Here is a 23,101-nt window from a genome sequence, read left to right as displayed (position 1 = left end):
TTCGGTGTTTTGTGAGGGCTCAGTCTCTTCTTCCAAGATGGTACTTTGAACGCTGCTTCATCTGAGGGGTTTAACACTGTGTCCTCACATGGCAGAAGGGCAGAAAGAACCCACTCCCTCAAACCGTTTTTTTTTTTTTTTTTTTGAGACAGAGTCTTGTTCTGTCACCCAGGCTGGAGTGCAGTGGCACAATCTCGGCTCACTGCAACCTCTACCTCCTGGGTTCCAGCCATTCTCCCGTTTCAGCCTCCCAATTAGCTGGGATTATAGGCACCCACCACCACGCCCAGCTAATTTTTGTATTTTTAGTAGAGACGAGGGTTTGCCATGTTGGCCAGGCTGGCTTCGAACTCCTGACCTCAGGTGATTGGCCCACTTTGGCCTCCCAAAGTGCTGGGATTACAGGCATGCGCCATTGTGCCTGGCCCTCGAACCTTTTTTAAGGGCCTTAATCGCATTCATGACGGCTCTGTACTCATGATTTAATCATTTCCTGGAGGCCCTACCTTTTAATATTGTCACATTGGCAATTTTCAACAGATGAATTTTGAAGGACACAGTCAGACCATAGCTTACCGCCTTTGGCCCCCAAAATTTATGTCCTACTCTCATGCAAAATACATTTATCAGACGCAGTTGCTCACGCTTGTAATCCCAGCACTCTGGGAGGCTGAGGCAAACGGATCGATCACTTGAGGTCACGAATTCCATGCCAGCCTAGCCAACACGGTGAAACCCTGTCTCTACTAAAAATAAAAAAATTAGCTGAGTGTGGTGGTGTATGCCTATAATCCCAGCTACTTGGAAGCTGAGGCACGAGAATTGCTTGAACCTAGGAGGTAGAAGTTGTTGACAGTGAGCCAAGATCGTACCACTGCACTTCAGCCTGGACAACAAAGGGAGGCACTGTCTCAATAGGCAAAAAACAAAAATACATTTATCCATCCCAAAAGTCTCAACTCATTCCAGCACCAACCCAAAACTTTAAAGCCCAGAGTCTCACCTAAATCAGATATGGATGAGACTCAAGGCATGACTCATCTTGAGGCAAATTCTCCTCCAACTGTGAGCCAGTGAAATCAAATAGATGTGCTTCCAAAACACGATGGGCCAGGAATAGGATTGACATTCTCATCCCAAGAGGGAGAAATAGGCAAGAAAAAAGGAGTAATAGGTCCCAAGTAAGTTAAAAACCCAACAAGGCAAACATTAACTCTTGAAGCTTGAGAATAATTCTTGACTCAGTATCTTGACTTCTGGATGCACTGGGATGGGGGTTGGACCCCAAAGCCCCAGGGCAGCCCTACCCCATGGTTTTGCTGGGCACAGCCAACCCAGCAGCTCTCAGGAGTTGAAGAGAGGTACCTGGACTCTCTCAGGCAGGTATTGCATGCTGATGGTTCTACAGGTCTGAAGTCTCAGGGATGGCCCCGCCCATATAGCTCTGTAACAGCCTTTTATTGTTAGCCTTAGATAGCAGATAACTACCACTGAAGTTTTGTTTTTTGAGACGGAGTCTCGCTCTGTCATCCAGGCTGGAGTGCAGTGGCGCGATCTCGGCTCACTGCAAGCTCTGCCTCCCGGGTTCACGCCATTCTGCCTCAGCCTCCCGAGTAGCTGGGACTACAGGCACCTGCCACGACTCGCTAATTTTTTGTATTTTTAGTAAGAGACAGGGTTTCACCATATTAGCCTGGATGGTCTCGATCTCCTGACCTCATGATCTGCCCACCTCAGCCTCCCAAAGTGCTGGGATTACAGGCGTGAGCCATGGTGCCCAGTTTTCGTTTTTTTTTTTTTTTTGAGACAGGGACTCACTCCGTCATCCAGGCTGGCGTGCACTGGCACCGTTATAGCTCATTACAGCCTCAAACTCCCTGGTTCAAGCAGTCCTTCTGCCCCAGCCTCCTGAGCAGCTGGGACTACAGGCATGTACCACAACGCCCAGATCACTGAGTTGGTTAGTGTTACGATGTCATCTTAGCAGGTTAGTTCTTCTGTCCTTTTTGTAGAACATAATCCATGGGTAGGTTTTCTGGCCTTAGAAAATATATCTACTCCATATAAAGAAAAAAAAAACATAAATAGGTAATGTATCTACTGCAAGCCTGGGCACACTGGCTCATGCCTGTAATCTCAGCACTTTGGGAGGCCGAGGCAGGCAGATCACTTGAGATCAGGAGTTTGAGACCAGCCTGGCCAACATGGTAAAACCTCATTTCTACTAAAAATGCAAAACAATTAGCCGGGCCGGGCGCAGTGGCTCACACCTGTAATCCCAGCACTTTGGGAGGCCAAGCCAGGCGGATCAGCTGAGGTCAGGAGTTCACGACCAGTCCGGCCAACATGGTGAAACCCTGCCTCTACTAAAACTACAAAAATTAGCCGGGCGTGGTGGTACATGCCTGTAATCCCAGCTACTTGGGAGGCTGAGGCAGGAGAATTGCTTGAACCTGGGAGGCAGAGGTTGCAGTGAGCCAAGATTGTGCCACTGCATTCCAGCCTGGGCAACAGAATGAGACTCTGTCTCAAAAAAGAAAAAAGTAGCCGTACATGGTGGTGTGCACCTGTAGTCCCAGCTACTCAGGAGGTTGAGGCAGGAGAATCCCTTGAACTTGAGATGTGGAGGTTGCAGTGAGCTGAGATGGCACCATTGCACTTCAGCCTGGGAAACACAATGAGATTCCATCTCAAAAAAGCAAACAACAGGAAAAAAAAAAAAAAAAAAAAAAAAAAGACTGTGACTGTTGTAGATGTAAAAAGATCTTTGTGCCCCCAACTTCAGAAAGCTGCTCAGAAGGACGTACTCTCTAATGCCCTCTTCAGAGACATGGCCGACACTGATAATGAAAAAGGTAGAACCTCCCCATAGGCAGAGTGAAGAATCTGGATGAAGTACCTCCAGAAAACAACACAAGAACCTTATCAGTGTCACTATCCCCTAGTGAGGGGAATCTCCTGTCATTTGCCAAGTAATACTTAAGATTTTGGCTGGGTGTGCTGGCTTACACCTGTAATTCCAGCACCATAGGAGGCTGAGGTGGGTAGACGGCTTTAACCCAGGAGTTCAAGACCAGCCAGGGCAAAAAAGTGAGACCCTGTCTCTACCACAAAAAAAAAAAAAAAAAAAAAAAAAAGGAAAAAATTGCTACAGACTGCAGACCTATTCCACTATTGCTTGCTGGATATGTGAGGTGATATAATGTCTTTTCAGTTCACAGGTCTCTAGATGAAGGGCCACATCTGGACCTTAAAAGACCGAACTTTGAAAAAAGTGTAACAATTGGATGACACTATTAGCTTATCTCTTATCTTCCGTGGGAAGTGTCTTTTGCATGCACAATGCAGAAAGGAAGTTAGTATTTATAATCAAGATAGCTGAGTTTAATAGATTGTATTCTTTCAGTAAAATACCCACTTTTTTTCTCCAACTCTGAAATCCACCACTCCCCTGCCATGGGAGAAGTATACTTTCCTGCCTCAATGATGTCGGGTTTCATCAATGTCAGCCTCTTTCAAACAGAAACTTTAATCATACTGGTATAATTGGACTTGACATCATATGCTCCTGCCCTGTGCCATGAGAATGTTTCAGATTGTGGCTGTTCCCTCAGCCCGAGTCCTAGAATTATGAGCTGAAGGACAGACCCAAAACAGAAATGTCTGTTATAAGCCACTGAGATTTGGGGTTATTATTCAGCATGATTTTAGGAAAAGCTAATATAATTTCTCTCTCAGAATTGATCCTTAAGAAGGAACTTGGCCAGGTGTGGTGGCTCACACCACCACTTTGGGAAGCCAAGATGGGTGGCCTTGAGCTCAGGAGTTCACTTTCCAGCACTTTGGGAGGCCAAGATGGGTGGCCTTGAGCTCAGGAGTTTGAGACCAGCCTGGGCAACATGGCAAAATCCCATCTCTACCAAAAACACAAAATTAGCCAGGTGTGGTGGCATGTGCCTGTGGTCCCAGCTACTAGGGAGGCTGAGGCAGGATCACTGCTTTAACCCAGGAGGCAGAGGTTGCAGTGAGCTGAGATCGTGCCACACTGCCCTCTAAACTGGGCAAAAGAGGCAGAATCCGTCTCAAAAAAGAAAAGAAAAGAAAACAAATGCATCATTTCAAGTTTCACGTCCTTCTAAAAATAATGTGGAGGCCAGGTGCAGTGGCTCATGCCTGTAATCCCAGCAGTCTGGGAGGCTGAGGCAGGCAGATAATTTGAGGTCAGGAGCTCAAGACCAGCCTGACCAACATGATGAAACCACTGTCTCAACTGGAAATACAAAAAATTAGCTGGGCATGGTGGCCCACAACTGTAATCTCAGCTACTCAGGAGGCTTAGGCATGAGAATTGCTTGAACCCAGGAGGTGGAGGTTGCAGTGAGCTGAAATCGAACTACTGCATTCCAGCATGAGTGACAGAACAAGCCTGTCACTCAAGGAAAAACAAAAAACAAAAAACAAACAAACAAAAATGTTGAAAATACTACATTAGCTGTAAAAATGTTCAACAGCTCCAAATTAATAAAGTGCTCAAATTAAGAGTTTTTCAAAAATGGACTGCAATGCTATAAAAAGTGACAAGTTCTATTTTGTAATTAATAAGAGTACTATTAAAGGGCACCAATTAAAAAAAAATAAGATAGCGTTAACATTAATTCCTTTTATTCCTTAACTTGCAAAACTGATAGAAAAGAAATGCAAACTAGGCCAGGTTCAGGGGCTTACACCTGTAATCTTAGCACTTTGGTAGGCCGAGGCGGCGGATTGCCTGAGCTGACGAGTTCCGAGACCAGCCTGGGCAACACGGTGAAACCCTGTCTCTGCTAAAATACAAAAAATTAGCCGGGCATGGCGGTGTGCACCTTTAGTCCCAGCTACTCAGGAGAAGTGCTTAAACCCGGGAGGCAGAGGTTGCAATGAGCTGAGATCGCACCACTGCACTCCAGTCGGGGTGACAGAGTGAGACTCCGTCTCAAAAAAAAAAAGCAAACTAAATATAGAAATACAAAAAGAAAAAAATTACTTTCAATCCCACTACAAATAACTAACTACAACTGTACAACTGTAAATGTTATGGATATGTTTTTCTAAAATTATGGTGGACAAACAAATGCACAGAAATATTCCAAATAAGAGTTGGGATTGCCAAAAATGTAAAATACGTCAGAAATGAATTCTTATTACATCATGTCGACATTCTTCTCAAGCTGCAGAACAATTTCCTTAAGGGCAGGATCCTCTGCCCAATTGACTTTACTCCCCAAAATAAGGTTCTGTAAAAAACAAAATTGTTTTAAAGTTACAAGTACTTTAAAAATTTAACAAGATTTTAGAATATCATTTTTCACTAATCTTACCAAATAATTAACATTTACTACATGTGTAGCTCTGTGATAAGAAAAAAATGATAATACATTCTTCTTTTTTTTTTTTTTTTGAGTCAGAGTCCCTTTCTGTCACTCAGGCTGGAGTGCAATGGTGGGAACTTTGGCTCACTGCAACCTCTGCCTCCCGGGCGGAGGATCACCTGAGGTCGGAGTTTGAGACCAGCCTGGTCAACATGGCAAAACCCCATCTCTACCAAAAATATAAAAATTAGCCAGGTGTGGTGGCAGATGCCTGTAATTCCAGCTACTCAGGAGACTGAGGCAGGAGAATCGCTTGAACCCAGGAGGAGGTTGCAGTGGGCCGAGATCACGCCACTGCACTCCAGCCTGGGCTACAGAGTGAGACTCCGTCTGAAAAAAGAAAAAAAGGAAAATCAAGACCTCACGCATTAAGTATACACACATTCCAGATATATACAAACAGACCAATATTAAACATTGAATTATTTCATCAAGAACAAAAACTAGCTGAAAGTTAAGTCAAACTGTATAATAGCATCATCAAATAGTTGGCCGGGCACAGTGGCTCATGCCTGTAATCCCAGCACTTTGGGAGGCTAAGGTGGATGGATCACCTAAAGGTGAGGGGTTTGAGACCAGCCTAGCCAACATAGTGAAAACCTGTCTCTACTAAAAATTTAAAAATTAGCTAGGTGTGGTGGTGGGCGCCTGTAATCCCAGCTACTCAGGAGGCTGAGACAGGAGAATTGCTTGAACCAGGAGGCAGAGGTTGCAGTGAGCTGAGATCGAGTCATTTCACTCCACCCGGGGCAACAAGAGTGAAACTCCATCTCAAAAAACAAAAAAAGTACTTTACTTTTCTTGCTAGTTTATATAAATGTTACCTGGAACACATGTTGAATAACGGTAGTAATTTTTATCTCCATCTGTAGGTTTTGTCGTATGATCTTTATCCTGTCTGAGTTTTCCATACTGTCCAAATCAATCTTCTGTTTGTTCTTTTCAGTCTGTATTTCTAAAAGCTTACTTTCTGAAGCTTGTTTTAATTCTGTTAGGTTAAAAATAAAATAATATACCATATATAATACCTCTACAAACTAGGATCTTGAAAAATTATGAAGCAGATCACTTCTTGGTTATTTTAGTCAAGAGAAAAATTTTTATGAGCAGCATTTTAGGTTGCAATTTTATTATGATCTGAAAATGACTTCCCTGGTGCAAAATAACAATATTTTAATTTTATACTTAGCAATGCCCTTAGTGAAATGTTCTAGGTATTTCTGTATGACAATAACAGCTGTCTACAGATATTTCAAGTGGTATCATGTATCGAGGGCTTATTTTGGGTTGCCAAAACAGGTAGGAAATACATATATCTTTTCCCTCTTTAATTACAAAAATGAAACATATAAACATTTATTTTATTATTATTTTTGAGACGAAGTCTTACTCTGTCACCTAGGCTGGAGTGCAGTGGTGCGATCTCGGCTCACTGAAGCCTCCGTCTCCCGGGAGTTCAAGTGATTCTCCTGCCTCAGTGTCCTGAATAGCTAGGATTACAGGCACCCGCTACCACACCTGGCTAATGTTTGTGTTTTTAGTATAGACAAGGGTTTTGGCACGTTGGCTGGGCTGGTCTCCAACTCCGGATCTCAAGTGATCCACCCGCCTTGGCTTCCCACAGTGCTGGGATTATAGGCATTAGCCACCGTGCCCAACAAAATAAGATTAATTTTAAATGAAAAGTAAGCTTCCTTGGCCGGGCTCACGCCTGTAATCCCAGCACTTTGGGAGGCCGAGGTGGGCGGATCACCTGAGGTCAGGAGTTTCGAGACCAGCCCAGCCAACATGACGAAACCCCATCTCCACGAAAAATACAAAAATTAGCTGGGCATGGTGGCACGTGCCTATAATCCCAGCTACTCAGGAAGCTGAGGCAGGAGAATCACTTGAACCCAGAGGCAGAGGTTGCAGTAAGCCAAGATTGCACCACTGCACTCTAGCCTGGGCAACAAGAGTGAAACTCTGTCTCAGGAAAAATAAAGTAAGATTCCCCTCTCCAGGGATAAACATCATCAACCATTTTTTGTATTACTGGAAACAGTCTAAGAATTAAACTACTTGGGAATATAAATGGATGTATTTCAGGGGCCTGTTCTTCAACATTAATGTATTAAACGAGGTTGGAATACAGTGGAAAAAATGAATCATCAAAAGGGTATAGCCTGAGCATGGGTGGCTCATTCTTATAATCCCAACACTTTGGAAGGCTGAGGCAGGAGGATCGCTATAAGTTCGAGACCACCCTGGGCAACATAGCAAGACCCTGATTCTACTTAAAAAAACGTGGGGGGAGGCCGGGCGTGGCGGCTCAAGCCTGTAATCCCAGCACTTTGGGAGGCCGAGACGGGTGGATCACGAGGTCAGGAGATCAAGACCATCCTGGCTAACACGGTGAAACCCCGTCTCTACTAAAAAATACAAAAAAACTAGCTGGACAAGGTGGCGGGCGCCTGTAGTCCCAGCTACTCGGGAGGCTGAGGCAGGAGAATGGCGTAAACCCGGGAGGCGGAGCTTGCAGTGAGCCAAGATCGCGCCACTGCACTCCAGCCTGGGTGACAGAGCGAGACTCCGTCTCAAAAAAATGCAAAAATTAGCTGGGCGTGGTGGTGGGTGCCTGTAGTCCCACCTACTCAGGAGGCTGAGGCAGGAGAATCACTTGAATTCGGGAGGCAGAGGTTACAGTGAGCCAAGATAGTTCACTGCACTCCACCTGGGTGATAGAGCAAGACTGTCTCAAAAAAAGCAAACAACAAACGAAAATAAAGTTCTAAAACAATGAGAATAAATAGAACAAAATGTACTTTATATCACTTTTTAAGCTGCCATGTCAAAAATTTAAAGAAATTTTGAAAGTCAGAAATTATGAAATTTCTCGGTGGCTAAGAGATCTGGCCTTATCAATCTATAAAGTAAGCAAAATGTGTTCTGCCAAAAAAAAGTGTTTTACATACGTAATCTCTTCTTTCTAATATCAAGCAGTTTTTCCTCTAAATCCCAAGATTCCTGTTATTAAAAATAAAAAAGTTAAAGCACATTACTGTAGGGAAGGACAAACTTGTAATACTTAAATCACTGAGTTTTATCTACTAGCCTTACTTATCTAAAGTTCCAGTTTTCAGTTCCTCTATTTCCACACAACAAAAGGAAGACAGTAAATTAACTTATAAGAAGATAATGTTCAACATTAGTCAGAAATAATAGAATTTTGAAAAAAAGAACTTGAGGACAGTGAATTCCAATCATAGCATTCCCTTTGGACAATCCTATTTAATCATATACATTACAGTTACCAGCAAGAAGTTGAGAGTAAAATCATGAGAATGCATAATCAGCCTAATGTGTAAGTTTACCTGCTGTGATTTCATTATTAATTTATTTAGCTCTAATAGGTGTTTCATGTTATCCATGAGCACACTGAAAAGGAAACAAAAAGATGATTTATTAAGGTTATTTGTAACTTAATTAAAAATACCTGTCATTAATGAAGGAATCATTGAGTGAAAACTTACTTTCATTAAATCCACCATACACTTGGATAAAAAGTCAGTTTAACAAAATAAATCTGGAAAAGTTTGATGTAATCCAAATTTCTGTTGAAATTAGAGATGCATTTCCCTAGAAAAACGTTTGGTCACAGATATTGAAGAATACCAAATTTAAAAATGTGGGAACATCTGTAAAAATTTCATATTTAGAGAGGAAACATCCTAATAACTTCCTAACAAGCTGCTTTTGTTTTGAATTTATTTTTTAGAGCAATTTTAGTTTTTGTTTTGAATTTATTTTTTAGAGCAATTTTAGTTTCACAGCAAAACTGAATGGAAGGTACAGAGATTTCTCATATACACCCTGCCCCAGACACATGCACAGCCTCTCCCATTATCAACATCCCCTACCAAAGTGGCACATTTGTTACAATCAACAAACCTATATCGACACATCATTGTTACCCAAAGTCCAGATTTTACATCAAGGTGCACTCTTGCTTGTGTATATTCTATGGGTTTGTTTTTGTGACAGGGTCTCGCTCTGCCACCCAGGCTGGAGTGCAGTGGCACAATCACAACCTCAACCTCCTGGGCTTAAGCGATCATCCTGCCTCAGCCTCTGAAGCAGATGGGATTATAGGCATACACTACCATGTCCCACCAATTTTTAAATTTTTTGTAGACACGAGGTCTCCCTATATTGCCCAGACTGGTCTGGAACTCCAGGGTTGAAGCAATCCTCCCTCTTCAGCCTCCCAAAGTGGTAGGATTATAGACATGAGCTACTGAGATCCCGCCCATTCTCTGGGTTTTGACATATGTATAATTACATGTATCCACCATTATTGCAGCATGTAGAATAGTTTCAAGGAATAAACTGCTTTTTACCTCTACTTCGACAAATATTTTTGAGTACTTACTACATGCTTTCAAGAACTATGCCAGGTGCCAGAAATGTAAAATAAAATAAAACACAGTATCTGTTTTCAAAGAGGAAAGAATCTAATGGAGGAGAAAAATAAATCCACAATCATACTGTAGTGCAGTAACAAACATGAACCAAAGTTATGCACAAGGTGGAATAAGGACATAAAGTAATTACCTAGATCAAGTAGTTTGGTATGGTGGGAGCAAAAGGGTATGGAATAAGACTGGGCAGAGCAGTGGCTCTCATACTTCAGAGTGCCACAGTCACATGGGAGTCTTGTTAAGTAAGGATTCCTAGTCCCCAAACTTCAGATATGCTGATTCAAGGCCCGGTTCAGTGGCTCATGCCTGTAATCCCGGCACATTGGGAAGCTCAGGCAGGAGGACTGCTTGAGTTCAGGAGTTTGAGACCTGGGCAATATAACAAGACTACATCTCTATTTAAAAAAAAAAAAAGCCAGGTACAGTGGATCCCTTGAAGTCAGGAGTTCGAGATTAGCCTGGCCAGCATGGCGAAACCCCATCTCTACTAAAAATACAAAAATTAGCCAGGTGTGATGGTGTGTGCCTATAATCCCATCTACTCAGGAGGCCGAGGTAGGAGAATCGCTTGAACCCGGGAGGCAGAGGTTGCAGTGAGTCAAGATCATGCCACTGCACTCCAGCCTGGATGACAGAGCAAGATTCCGCCTAAAAAAAAAAAAAAAAGATATGCTGATTCAGAAAGTTTGGGATAGGACCAACAATGTGATCATTATAATAGACATTATTCTGATAATCAGCCAGGTGTGAAAAACACTGTAGAAGCAACTAACTGAGAAGGCCAAAAGGGGGAATCTGCAGAAACCTGGGAGAGCTGAACTCATTTTTTTTACTATTTACAGCTATATTTGGTTGTCTTAAAAGATAAATTTAGGCATATTAAAATGTAACAACTTTATTTTACCAGACAATTCATGCATCTGGCAGCACAGGATTATAAGCTGTTTAGTGCTCTACTGTGGGAGTTGAGTGAGGAAGCTTTTATAAGGTGTTCATAGAAGAAAGACAGAAAATATAATTGGTTGGTTAAAGTAGAACATCTCTAGGAAGAGGTTAGTTGGCAGTTTCTCATTGGGTAAGCTTAAGCTCCATTTTACTGTTAACAACAGGCTTACATAGGAACCCCAAGGTGCTGGAGCTTAAGGCTAAAGATGGTTCAGCCTAATGGCATTCCAGTTGTATCCCAATTAATTTTTTTTAACAGTTGTAAACTTTAAGATGTGCTAATAAAACACTGCCTCAGCCTATTTGACCTTTCTGGTTTTTTTTTTTTTTTTTTTTTTTGAGACAGAGTCTCACTCTGTTGCCCAGGCAGGAGTGCAGTGGTGCAATCTCAGCTCACTGCAACCTCTGCCTCCTGGGTTCAAGCGATGTTCCTGCCTTAGCCTCCCGGGTAGCTGGGATTACAGGCGCCTGCCACCACGCCCGGCTAATTTTTGCATTTTTAGTAGAGATGGGGTTTTACCATGTTGGCCAGGCTGGTCTCGAACTTCTGACCTCAGAAGATCTGCCTGCCTCAGCCTCCCAAAGTGCTGGGATTATAGGCGTGAGCCACTGTGCCAGGTCTGACCCTTCTGTTGTTTTTTGGTGTCAACAGTGAAACTGGCCCAATTGTCCCACAGAACTGATGTTTATGATTTCTTTTGAATAAACAGAAACTGACCCTCCCAGTATTAAAACTTGAGAAAGTTACAATTGTCTTATCTGAGTTCCTTTCTCAGGAAACCAACCCATTAGGCCTCCCAGATAGGATCAAGGAACTGAAACTTACAAGATCACACCCTCTGGACAATAAGAATCATACCCCTCACCCATCAAGACTGCCTAACCAACTACCTGCTTCCTATTGACTTAACTCCTCTTCCTTACCCCTCCCTAATTCCTGTTTTCCCATACATAGTTACATATCTTCCCTGCTATAAAAACCCTTAATTTGGCAGAGTGTGGTGGTTCATGCCTGTAATCTCAGCACTTTGGAAGGCCAACGCAGGTGGATCACTTTGAGCTCAGGAGTTCGCGACCAGCCTGGGCAACAAGGCAAAACTCCATCTCTACAAAAAATACAAAAATTAGCCAGGCGCGGTGGCGTGCGCCTGTAGTCCCAGCTACTTGGGAGGCTGAAGTGGATTGCTTGAACCTGGGAGGTCGAGGCTGCAGTGAGCCAGGATCACGCCACTGCACTCCAGCCTGAGCAACAGAGCGAGGCCCTATCTCAACAGAACAAGACAAAACAAAACACCCTAGATGGACTTAATTTTAGTCCATCTATGAGATGAGACTGATCTCCCCTCTCCTTGGCTATAGTACTCAAAGCCTTCTTCCTGACAATACTCATGTCAGTGATTACATTTCTGTGCAGCAAGCAACAGAACCTAGACTGAATCCCTGACACTTCAGTAACAATATGATGAATCTGTCCTGATGTCCTGCACCCCACACCTTAAACTCAATAATGTTCTTCTTTTTTTCTTTTTTTTTTTTTCCTGAGATGGGGTCTCACTATTGCCCAGGCTAAGGTGCTGTGGCAAGATCACAGCTTACTGCAGCCCGATGACCTCCTAAAATCAAGACAGGAGGCTGATCCTCTCCCTTCAGCCTCTAGAGTAGCTAGGACTACTGGTGGCTCCACCATGCCTGGCTTAATTTTTAAAACTTTTTTGTTGAGCTGAGGCCTCCCTATGTTGCCCAGGCTGATCTCAAATGCCTGGGCTCAATCTATACTCCTGCCTCAGGCTCCCAAAGTGTTGGGATTATAGGCATGAGCCTTTGTACCCAGGCTAAACTCTCCTTTTATGGGAGAGAAAAAGTTATGAGTGTTCAAATTCAGATTTTTGGATTTATGTAATCCTGGATTTAGCTGAAATATGGGGAAAACGTGTATTAGTGTGGGCTAAGATACTCAAGATAAAAGTGCCTAGATCCAGACCAGCCTGGTTAACATAGTAAAACCCCGTCTCTACGAAAAAAACAAAAATTACCCAGGTGTTGTGGCAGGTACCTGTAATCCCAGCTATTCAGGAGGCTGAGGCACAAGAATCGCTTGAACCCGAGAGGTGGAGGTTGGAGTGAACTACACTCCAGCCTGAGTGACAGAGCAAGACTCTGTCTCCAAAAAAAAAAAAAAAAAAAAGTGCTTAAACCCATCTTGGAATTTTTCTGGTGCTCAAGGGAAGAAGGGGCTATTTTATCACAAGAGCTTTGAGAGATAAGACCTCTGAGGCCAGATATCAGGATACAGAAGACCTGACCTGCTAGTCTTTACATTACATCCCTTGGGAAATTGTTTGATCCGAACAAGCTCATTTCTACCAATAAAAAATGAGGAGTATATTTCCTATCTCATTGGGTTTTGGATGGATTAAATGAGATAGCCCTGTTCCTAATTTATAGTAAATACTGAAAAAAAATGAACTTTTAAAGCTTTCCCTTAAATTTTTCCAATCTTCTGGATAAACTCTTCTGCTTCTTACAGTTACAATCCATATAGAACAAAATATCATTAGAACTATAGAAGCTGCTGTAATTCTGGGGAGGGCTTACAAAAATTTCATCACTTTCCTTATTCCCCAGATAAAGGTAGTTGGCAGTAATAATTTTTTAAAATTCGGCCGGGCGCGGTGGCTCAAGCCTGTAATCCCAGCACTTTGGGAGGCCGAGACGGGCGGATCACGAGGTCAGGAGTTCGAGACCATCCTGGCTAACACGGTGAAACCCCGTCTCTACTAAAAAATACAAAAAAAGCTAGCCGGGCGAGGTGGCTGGCGCCTGTAGTCCCAGCTACTCGGGAGGCTGAGGCAGGAGAATGGTGTAAACTTGGGAGGCAGAGCTTGCTGTGCGCTGAGATCCGGCCACTGCACTCCAGCCCGGGCGACAGAGCAAGACTCCATCTCAGAAAAAAAAAAAATAATAATAATAATAATTTTTTAAAATTCACAAAACTAAAGTCACTATGCAGATCCCATCCTTACTGAATCCACAGAAAAAGAAAATCATACCTAGACTGGGTGCTAATTTTCTCCAGGTTTTTTTTAAGTGCAGCTGAAAGTCTCATCCTATGAGAGGGAAAAAGCTTGCGTTATAAAACATGGATAACATTTGTGGTACATTAAAAAAATTCCAAACATGACAAAGATTGATTTCCCTTCAAATATACATAAAACAGAAGTAGGTTTCAGAATATTACATGAGAAGTACTTCGAGAAATAAAACATAGAAATATGAAATAACACCAAGATGGATAGGGCTGTTGCATGTGGGTATACACTGCCAGAATGAGGGGCCAGGTAAATCTGAAACCTGGCCTGAGCTGAATGAGTTCTCTGAACCATCTACTTTCAGTGGCAGGATTAAGCCACTAAAAAGATCAGGGTGGGCCTGAAATGAAGAACTTAGGGAATACAAAACCATATATGACTATAAACTTTAAAACATTTTTTTTTTGAGAGGGAGTCTTGCTCTGTTGCCCAGGATGGAGTATATAGTGGCGTGATCTCGGCTGACTGCAACCTCTGCCTCCCAGGTTTAAGTGATTCTCCTGCCTCAGCCTCCCTAGCAGCTGGGATTACAGGCATATGCCACCACATCCGGCTAATTTTTGTATTTTTAGTAGAGACAGGGTTTTGCCATGTTGGCCAGGCTGGTCTTGAACTCCTGACCTCAGATGATCCACATGCCTTGGCCTCCTGAAGTGCTGGGATTACAGGCACGTGCCACTGCACCCAGCCATGTTAGGTGTATTAAATGCATTTTTCACTTACCATATTTTCAATTTACAATGGGTTTATCAGGACCTAATCCCATTGCAAACTGAGAAGCATCTGTTATGCAAATTTTCTCCCAGGGCTCAAAATTTGTGTGACCAGGCTGGGTTTGTGTAATCCCAGCATTTGGGGAAGGCTGAGGCAAGAAGATTGCTTGAGCCTAGGAGTTCAAGACCAGCCTGGGCACAGTGAGAACCCCTCTCTATAAAAAATTTTAAAAATTAGCCAAGCGTGGTTGTGCATGCCTGTAGTCCCAGCTGCTCCAGAGGCTAAGGCAGGAGGACTACTTGAGCCTGGGAGGTTGAGGCTATAGTGAGCAGTGATCATGTTGCTGTACTCCAGCGTGGGCAAGAGTGAGACCTTGTCAAATTAAAAAACAGTAATAATAATAAAATTTTCATGTGACCATTATCTAATCATCACTGTGCTTGACTAATTCATTCAGCCCAGTTAACAGATTCCCTCCACTTTGCCCTCATACCCATTTTGTATTCAGTTCACAATGCTTATATTTAAAATGTAATAATTACCTGTCTAATGCAAGCTTTTTTATCTCAAAAGAAATTTTCACCTCTTCAATTTCATTTTCCAGGTCTTCAATTTTACTATCAAAGAAACATGAGCAAAAGAATATCAGCAATATCAGAAAAAGACATTATTGAAATAAATGTATGAAGTAAGCCCTTAAAAAAGTAAAACACCTCTATCTAAATAAAAGTGTTCTACAGGCTCAATATACCAATGCGTATTTACACATTTAGCAAACTAATGCCCCTGAGCCACTTCACTCGGTATCTTATAAAAAGGGAGGCCAGAAAGTTCTAACGTGATCACTTGTGTACATATAAATCTCCATCCCAAATTAACAACTTCCCAATATATGCATCACAAGTTATCTGGAAAAATAAAGGAAAGGAAAAAGAAAAACAATATTATAGCATAAAAAATGAGATTATGACCAGGCTCAGTGGCTCTTGCCTACAATCCCAGAACTCTGGGAGGCCAAGGTGGAGGATTACTTGAGGCCAGGAATTTGAGAACAGCCTGGGCAACAAAGTGAGGCCCCATCTCTACAAAATTTTTTTTTTTTTAGGTGGAGTTTCGCTCTTGTTGCCCAGGCTGGAGTGCAATGGTGTGATCTCAGCTTACCGCAAACTCTGCCTCCTGGGTTCAAGCAATTCTCCTGCCTCAGCCTCCCGAGTAGCTGGGATTACAGGCATGCGCCACCACACCCAGTTAATTTTTTATTTCTAGTAGAGACGGGGTTTCTCTATGTTGGTCAGGCTGGTCTTGAACTCCTAGGCCTCCCAAAGTGCTGGGATTACAAGCATGAGTTACCGCGCTCGGCCCCAAAATATTTTTTAAAAACGTCAGGTTTGGTACAATGAGCCTGTAGTTCCAGCTACTCAGGAGGCTGAGACCAGTGGATCCCTTGAACCCAGGAGGTCGTGGCTTCAGTGAACTATGATCACATCACTGTACTCCAGCCTGCGTGATAGTGAGACTCCATCTCTAACAACGAAATAATAGAAAATATGATTAAATCTTAGTAAAGACCATAAACAAAATTTTTAAATATAACGTACGCTTCGATTTGCTTTTCTTGCATAATTTGTTCTGGAGTTTTTTCTTCATCTGCAAATAAACAATTTTTTGAAGTTACTAACATTTTAGAAAGGTGCTGTCCAAAAGGAATATAATATAAGCCTCAAGGGCAAAATACATCATTTAAAATGTCATTTCCACATTACAGAAAAGAAACAGTGAAATTTAATTTTAATATACTTATTTAACCCAATAGATCAAAAATATTATTTCAATGTGCAGTCAGTTTAACATTACTAATGACATATTTCACGTTATTCTGTCTGTATTTTTCATTTACGGTCCATCTCAATGATGACTAACCACATTGCTTGAGTCCAGGAGTTTGAGACCAGCCTGGGAGACACAGCGAAACTCTGTCTCTACTGAAAATTAGCCAGGCACGATAGTGCATGCCTGTAGTCCCAGCTACTCGGGAGGCTGAGGTGAGAGGATCGATTGAGCCCACGAGGTGGGGGTTGCAGTGAGCCAAAATCTTACTAGCTACACTCCAGCCTGGGTCGCTGAGCGAGATCATCTCACTATGATGATGGAAATGTTTCATATCTATGCTACCGCATAGGGTAGCCACTGGTCACATGTGGCAACTGAGCATTTGATATACACTTAATTTTAAATTTTATTTCATTTTAATTAGCTTTAAAAAGCCACGTGTGGCCAGCAGTGGTGGCTCACACCTGTAATCCCAGTACTTTGGGAGGCCGAGGCAGGTGGATCACCTGAGGTCAGGAGTTAAGAGACCAGCCTGGCCAACATGGTGAAACCCCGTCTCTACTAAAAATACAAAAAATTAGCCAGGCGTGGTGGCAGGTGCCTGTTTTCCCAGCTACCCGGGAGGCTGAGGCAAGAGAATCCCTTGAACCCAGGAGGCGGAGGTTGCACTGAGCCGAGATCGAGTCATTGCACTCCAGCATGGGGGACAAGAGCAAGACTCCATCTCAAAAAAAAAAAAAAAAAGCCACTTGTGGCTAGTGGTTACCCCATCGGACAACACAACTCTAGAAGACAATTCCACAGTAACAAAAATCAAATTGGTGGTTGCTGGAGGAAAGGGTGGGGACTGACTGTGAAGCAGCACATGGGATTATTTTGGTATGAAAATGTTCTGGCCGGGCACAGTGGCTCACGCCTGTAATCCCAACACTTTGGGAGGCCGAGGTGGGTGAATCACGAGGTCAGTTCAAGATCCACCTGGCCAAGGTGGTGAAACCCCGTCTCTACTAAAAATACAAAAATTAGCTGGCCATGGTGGCAGGCGCCTGTAATCCCAGCTACTTGAGAGGCTGAAGCGGTGAACCCGGGAGGCAGAGGTTGCAGTGAGCCGAGATCTCGCCACTGCACTCCAAGACTCCATCCAAAAAAAAGAAAAAAGAAAAAAAGAAAATGTTCTGTATCTTTTTTCATTTTGGGGAGACAGGGTCTCCTTCTGTTACCCAGGCTGGAGTGCAGTGGTGTGATCTTGGCTTACTGCAGCCTTGATATTCCAGGCTCAAGCAATCCTCCTACCCCAGCTGGGTGGGACTACAGGCACATGGTACCACATCTGGCCAATTTGATTTTTTAGAGATGGGGTCTCACTATGTTTCCCAGGCTGGTTGTCCTGGGCTCAAGCAATCATCTCGTCTTGGCCCCTCAAAGTGCTGGGATTACAGATTGACCCACCACGCTCAGCTGAAAATGTTCTATATCTTGATTGTGGTAGTGATTATACAGATTTAGAAATTTGTCAAAACTCATCAAATTGTACCCTTAAAATAGATCCCTTTATTGTAAAAAACAATCCTTTAACCAATAAAGTCTCAGTCATATATATATATATATATATATATATTTTTTTTTTTTTTTTTTTTTGAGACAGAGTTTTGCTCTTGTTACCCAGGCCAGAGTGCAGTGGCACAATCTCGGGTCACTGCAACCTCCGCCTCCCGGGTTCAGTTGATTCTCCTGCCTCAGTCTCCCGAGTAGCTGGGATTACAGGCATGCACCACTACGCCCGGCTAATTTTGTATCTTTAGTAGAGATGGGGTTTCTCCACATTAGTCAGGCTGATCTCGAACTCCTGACCTCGGGTGATCCGCCTGCCTCGGCCTCCCAAAGTGTTGGGATTACAGGCGTGAGCTACCATGCCTGGCCATATATATATTTTTTAAACAGTAAAAGAATCAATACTTATTTCTCTATTGATTGCTTGACAGTCTCACTTTATTGCCCAGTGGAGTGGAGTACAGTACAGTGACTCAATCACTTGAGCCCAGGAGTTGGATGCTGCAGTGAGTCTCAGCTGGGACTACAGTTATGTATCACTATATCCGGTTAAGTTTTTTCATTTTTGTAGGGACGAAGTCTCACTTTGTTGCCCAGGCCAATCTCAAACTCTTAGCTTCAAGTGATCTTCCTGTATTGGCCTCTAAAAGAGCAGATAGTCAATTTTAGATAAACATCTTCTTTCAAAGGCTACAACTAAACTTCCTGTGACCTGCCTTACATCTGTCTTCTCCTAGGTACAGAAATTCTACAATGTTAACTAAATCTAGGTTTTGGATGTCATAATCCCTTAAAAATGGTACTAGCTATACAGAGAACAAAAAGACTATTGGAATGTAAACTCTTCTCATTTGGATCTGAGCTCTAAAATCATCTTCTTAGAGAAGCCATCCCTATGAAAAGAAGCCCCTCCCTCTTATCATGCCTTTGTTTCTTTCACCATACTTACCATACTTCATAAATATCTTGCATGTTTACCAATTTTGCTACACTAGAACATATATAAACAATTTTTGGTAAAGTTAATTTTATTTTTCCTCGAGAACTGTTAATCATCAAATTCACAAAATCTTATTTGAGGCCAGGCGTGGTGGCAAAACCCTGTTTCTACAAAAAAATACAGAAAATTAGTCAGGCACGGTAGCATGTGCCTGTGGTCCCAGTTACTTGGGAGGCTGAGGTGGGAGGACTGCTGGAGCCCAGGAGGCTGAGGCTGCAGTAAACCGGAGATTGCGCCACTGCATTCCAGCCTGGGTGACAGCAAGATCCTGTCTCAAAAAACCAAACAAACAACAAAACCCTAATTTGAAAATGAAAATACTTACTTGCATCAATCATTGATTTATATTCTAAGAGCTGTTGTTTTGTCTGCGCTCTCAGCCTGAAAACAGATAAAGAGAACATAAAGTCACATATTTATTAAGGTTTTACTCATTACCGTATGACGAACCAACTCATTCTTTTTCGGAAGCTGATATCACAAAATAAATACAAATAATTAAACTCATAATTACAAACTTCTAATTTGGCCCCATTTTATTTAAAATAGGTATAAAGAACTTCAAGGCCTCAGAGGAAGACACAAAATGGAATACACTGGGAAAACAGCATCTGTGAGAAAAAGTTAAAAAATTGGCATTTAAGATTATTTTTAATAGGCCAGACTGAACTAAGGATGCGATACAAAGAACAGACCAAAATGATTAAACCCCAAACCACTGTAATTATTTACAAATACAGATGTTATCAGGAGATACAGAAAAATAACAAAGATACTAATCCTTGGATTCACGTAGTTTTTAAGTTGTTCTATAAATCCAAAAATCATACATAAGTAGAAAAACAATGAGTAAATGGCAATTTAAGATGACAGCAAGGGTAAGGAAGAAAAAGCAATAAAAAAGAAATAGGTATGTTTTCATTATTCAAAACATTTAAAAAAGAAAAAAAGGTAATTAAAAAAAATTTTTTTTTGTCAAGAGTCTTGCTCTGTTGCCCAGGCTGGAGTGCAATGGCACAATCTTCGGCTCACTGCAACCTCTGCCTCCCGGGTTCAACCGATTCTCTTGCCTCAGCCTCCTGAGTAGCTGGGATTACAGGAGCCTGCCACCACCGCCCAGCTAATTTTTGTATTTTTAGTAGAGACAGGGTTTCACCATATTGGCCAGGCTGGTCTCGAACTCCTTACCTCGTGATTTGCCCACCTCAGCCTCCCAAATAAATTATATTTACAAAATAGTTCACACTTGCATGACAGTTTCATAATTCCGAAACTTTTGACTTTATTTTCTTATTTATTTATATTTCCTGAGACAGAGTCTTGCTCTGTCACTCAGGCTGGAGTGCAGTGGCACGATCTCGGCTCAATGCAACCTCTGCCTCCTGGGTTCAAGTGATTCTCCTGCCTCAGTCTCTCAAGTAGTTAGGATTACAGGTGGGCGCCACCACGCCCAGCTAATTTTTGTATTTTTAGTAGAGACGGGGTTTCACTATGTTGGCCATGGTTGGCCAGGCTGGTTTGAACTCCTGACTTCAGGTGATCCATCCGCCTGGGCCTCCCAAAGTGTTGAGATTACAGGCGTAAGCCACCGCGCCCGACCCATAATGATTTTTGTAAAACTACCTTTTTTTACGATATAGAACAGAGGACCGCACATTTTTTTCTGTAAAGGACCTGATGGCAAATTTTTTAGGGTTTGTGAGTCACATGGTCTCTGTTTTAGCTACTCAATTCCACCCTTGTGCAGGAAAGTTGTATTCCAATAAAACTATTTATGGAAACTTAAATTTTAATTTCTGATAGAGTTCATGTATTATGAAATATTTTTATGATCTTTTCCTTGCAACCAAACATAAAAACTATTCTTAGCTTGAGTGGTCACACAAAAATAGGCAGTTAGGCAGATTTGGCCCAGGACCTTCTCTTGCTCACTGGTTTGGAAGAGGGATGTCCCTTCTCATCGAATCTTCCCCAGCAACCGCTTAGTGGAAAAGTATAAATATCATCCCCTTAGTAGAATATATAACATATAAAGCTTCTGGGTTACGAAGGGGTCGTAGTTCTAAAAGATAAGGTAGGGACACCTTCCTTCCAATTTAGCTCTGGCATTCAACTTGCCTGGAAACCAGAGTTGGGGGGGGCGGGGAAACAGGAGAAGAAATTACAGCTTCTAAGGACTTTCCAAGGGCCCGGGACGCTGTGCTCAACACTTTCCTAGACTGTCTCATTTAACCCTTATAACCTCTCTACCAGGAGGTCATTTTTCTCTCCTTTTCGCTGATGAAGAAAGAGCTTCAAGAGTTTAAGTGAATGAGGCTGTCACGGAGACATGACGTGACCGAGAGTGAATTCGAACCCTAGCCCTTCTGAGCAAAGGGCGGAGTTCCGGGCCACAACGCCCACTTGGTGCCGGCTGAGGCGGCCAAAGGGAACAACCTGAGGAGCAGGGTCATGCGGTCCTCGCTAGGCGCCGCGTGGGCGCCGGCGACCTGCGGCGGCCCGCCTGCCCCGCCTTCCTCTCCGGAGTCCGCGGGCTCGTCGGCGGCTTGCATCTGGGGCTGTTCCTCCATTGCTGGTTGAGGGGAAAGGCTACCACTCAGCAGGAAAAGGCCGTTCAGAAGACGTCGCTTTTCCCGCCACTAAATTGACGCCGGGAAAAGGCCCGAGGGCCCCGCCTCTTCCGCCCAGGGCCCCACCCTTTCCGCCTGGGTTTTCGGTTGCCGCGGCTACTTGTCGCTCCTCTTTCATCCGGGCTCTGCTGGTGAAAATAACTGCAGACCACTGGTAAAAAGTTGGAATAGCTTTCGTTAAGCGTCGGATGTGTAGAGTGCTGAGCTAGGGGCTGGACTGGAGACGTTGGGACACCTCCCGGGAACAGCAGCCTCGGGGGGAAAATCTCCTGACCTAAGTGGTCATTCGGCCTTGGTGCTGGGACACGTGAGTGCGGCCACAGCTGTGTGTCCATCCATCTTGGCACTTCTTTTCCGTCCGCTGCCTTTGAAGATGGGTGTGCCCGGCAGGCTGTGAAAGATAAACATTAGAGGGTTGTTTAGAAGACTTTTTTGACCTGAACCCATGAGGTGCATACCTTTCGTTTGGCGGGGAAACCAGTGGCTTCTGAAGTTCAGGGATATCCACGGGCCACAAGTGCGAGGCATTGCAGACATTTCGAACCCAGACTTCCAGCCTGGAGACATCCACACGCTTTAAATTTCTTGCACTGATACTTCATTCTATCATTATGACTGGCACCACTCGTAACTGAGAGTTGGGTGCCCTCAAGTTTTGAGTGTCTGCAGGGTACTTTTGAGCTTTCTTAGCTGTGTAGTGAGTGGGGGAAATGTAGAAAATGAAGGACAAATGACTGATTTGTAGTTTTTCATTAGAGTCGGCCGTGTAAGGGATACAGCCCTTCCCGCACAAGCACAGCAGCTTGAACCTCTTTGAACAAGAGAGTCGAGAGTTCTTTTACAGCTAATTACTCCCTAGTTAATGTTGATCATACTGTCCTGTTTTCTGCCTCTCCATTATCAATGTAATGCGACTCCTTATAAAAGTTAAATTTGCCGGGCGTGGTGGCTCACCCCTGCAATCCCAGCACTTTGGGGGCTGAGGCAGGTGGATCACCTGAAGTCAGGAGTTCGAGACCAGCCAGGCTAACATGGTGAAACCCCATCTCTACTAAAAATTCAAAAAAGACTGTCTCAAAATTTTTTTTATAAAAATAATAATGCAGTGGTTATCCAACGTGATAATTTGGAGGAGACCTTGTTAAAACACATTTCTGGGTGTCCCTAGGATTCTGATTTGCATTTGTAGCAAGTTCCCAGGTAAAGTTGCTGTTGCTTATTGATGAGGACACTTTGAGAACCACCACCATAAAGGGCCATAAAATGCAATTGAAAAAAAAAAACCCACAGTAAAAAAACGGTGGGTGTAAGGCCTGGCACGGTGGCTCATGCCTATAATCTTAGCACTTTGGGAAGGCAAGGCAGGCAGATCACTTGAGTCCAGGAGTCTGAGACCAGCATGGCCAACATCGTGAAACCCCATCTGTAGTAAAAATACAAAAATTAATCGAGCACAGGGGCACACGCTTGTAAT

The 23,101-nt window shown here is 43.1% G+C and overlaps 1 protein-coding gene across 1 annotated transcript; it reads right to left on the bottom strand.

Moving 5' to 3' along the window:
• Positions 1-4,645: 4,645 nt before the first annotated feature.
• Positions 4,646-21,654, bottom strand: CENPH (centromere protein H). The gene is made up of 9 exons (XM_010380215.2): positions 21,434-21,654; positions 19,323-19,378; positions 16,215-16,263; positions 15,159-15,233; positions 13,864-13,920; positions 8,762-8,825; positions 8,363-8,414; positions 6,233-6,396; positions 4,646-5,273 (listed from the first exon to the last, which is right to left on the bottom strand). Exons 1-9 carry the CDS (start codon positions 21,565-21,567, stop codon positions 5,181-5,183), a joined length of 744 nt encoding a protein of 247 aa, XP_010378517.2. The 5' UTR covers positions 21,568-21,654; the 3' UTR covers positions 4,646-5,180.
• Between the last annotated feature and the right edge of the window lie 1,447 nt (positions 21,655-23,101).

The sequence above is a fragment of the Rhinopithecus roxellana genome, chromosome 3 (genome assembly GCF_007565055.1).
Source record: "Rhinopithecus roxellana isolate Shanxi Qingling chromosome 3, ASM756505v1, whole genome shotgun sequence".
Lineage (NCBI taxonomy): Eukaryota > Metazoa > Chordata > Mammalia > Primates > Cercopithecidae > Rhinopithecus > Rhinopithecus roxellana.
The sequence above is the reverse complement of the archived record's forward strand: the minus strand, read 5'-3'. Positions and strand labels throughout refer to the sequence as shown.

Coding starts and splice junctions, on each gene's coding strand:
- CENPH (XM_010380215.2), bottom strand. CDS start 21,567: ATGGAGGAACAGCCCCAGATGCAAGCCGCCGACGAGCCCGCGGACTCC. Junction 8,826..13,863: donor AAAATTAGCACCCAGTCTAG/GTATGATTTTCT, acceptor TTTCCTTTTCAG/TGTGCTCATGGATAACATGA. Junction 8,415..8,761: donor TAATAATGAAATCACAGCAG/GTAAACTTACAC, acceptor TTTTAATAACAG/GAATCTTGGGATTTAGAGGA.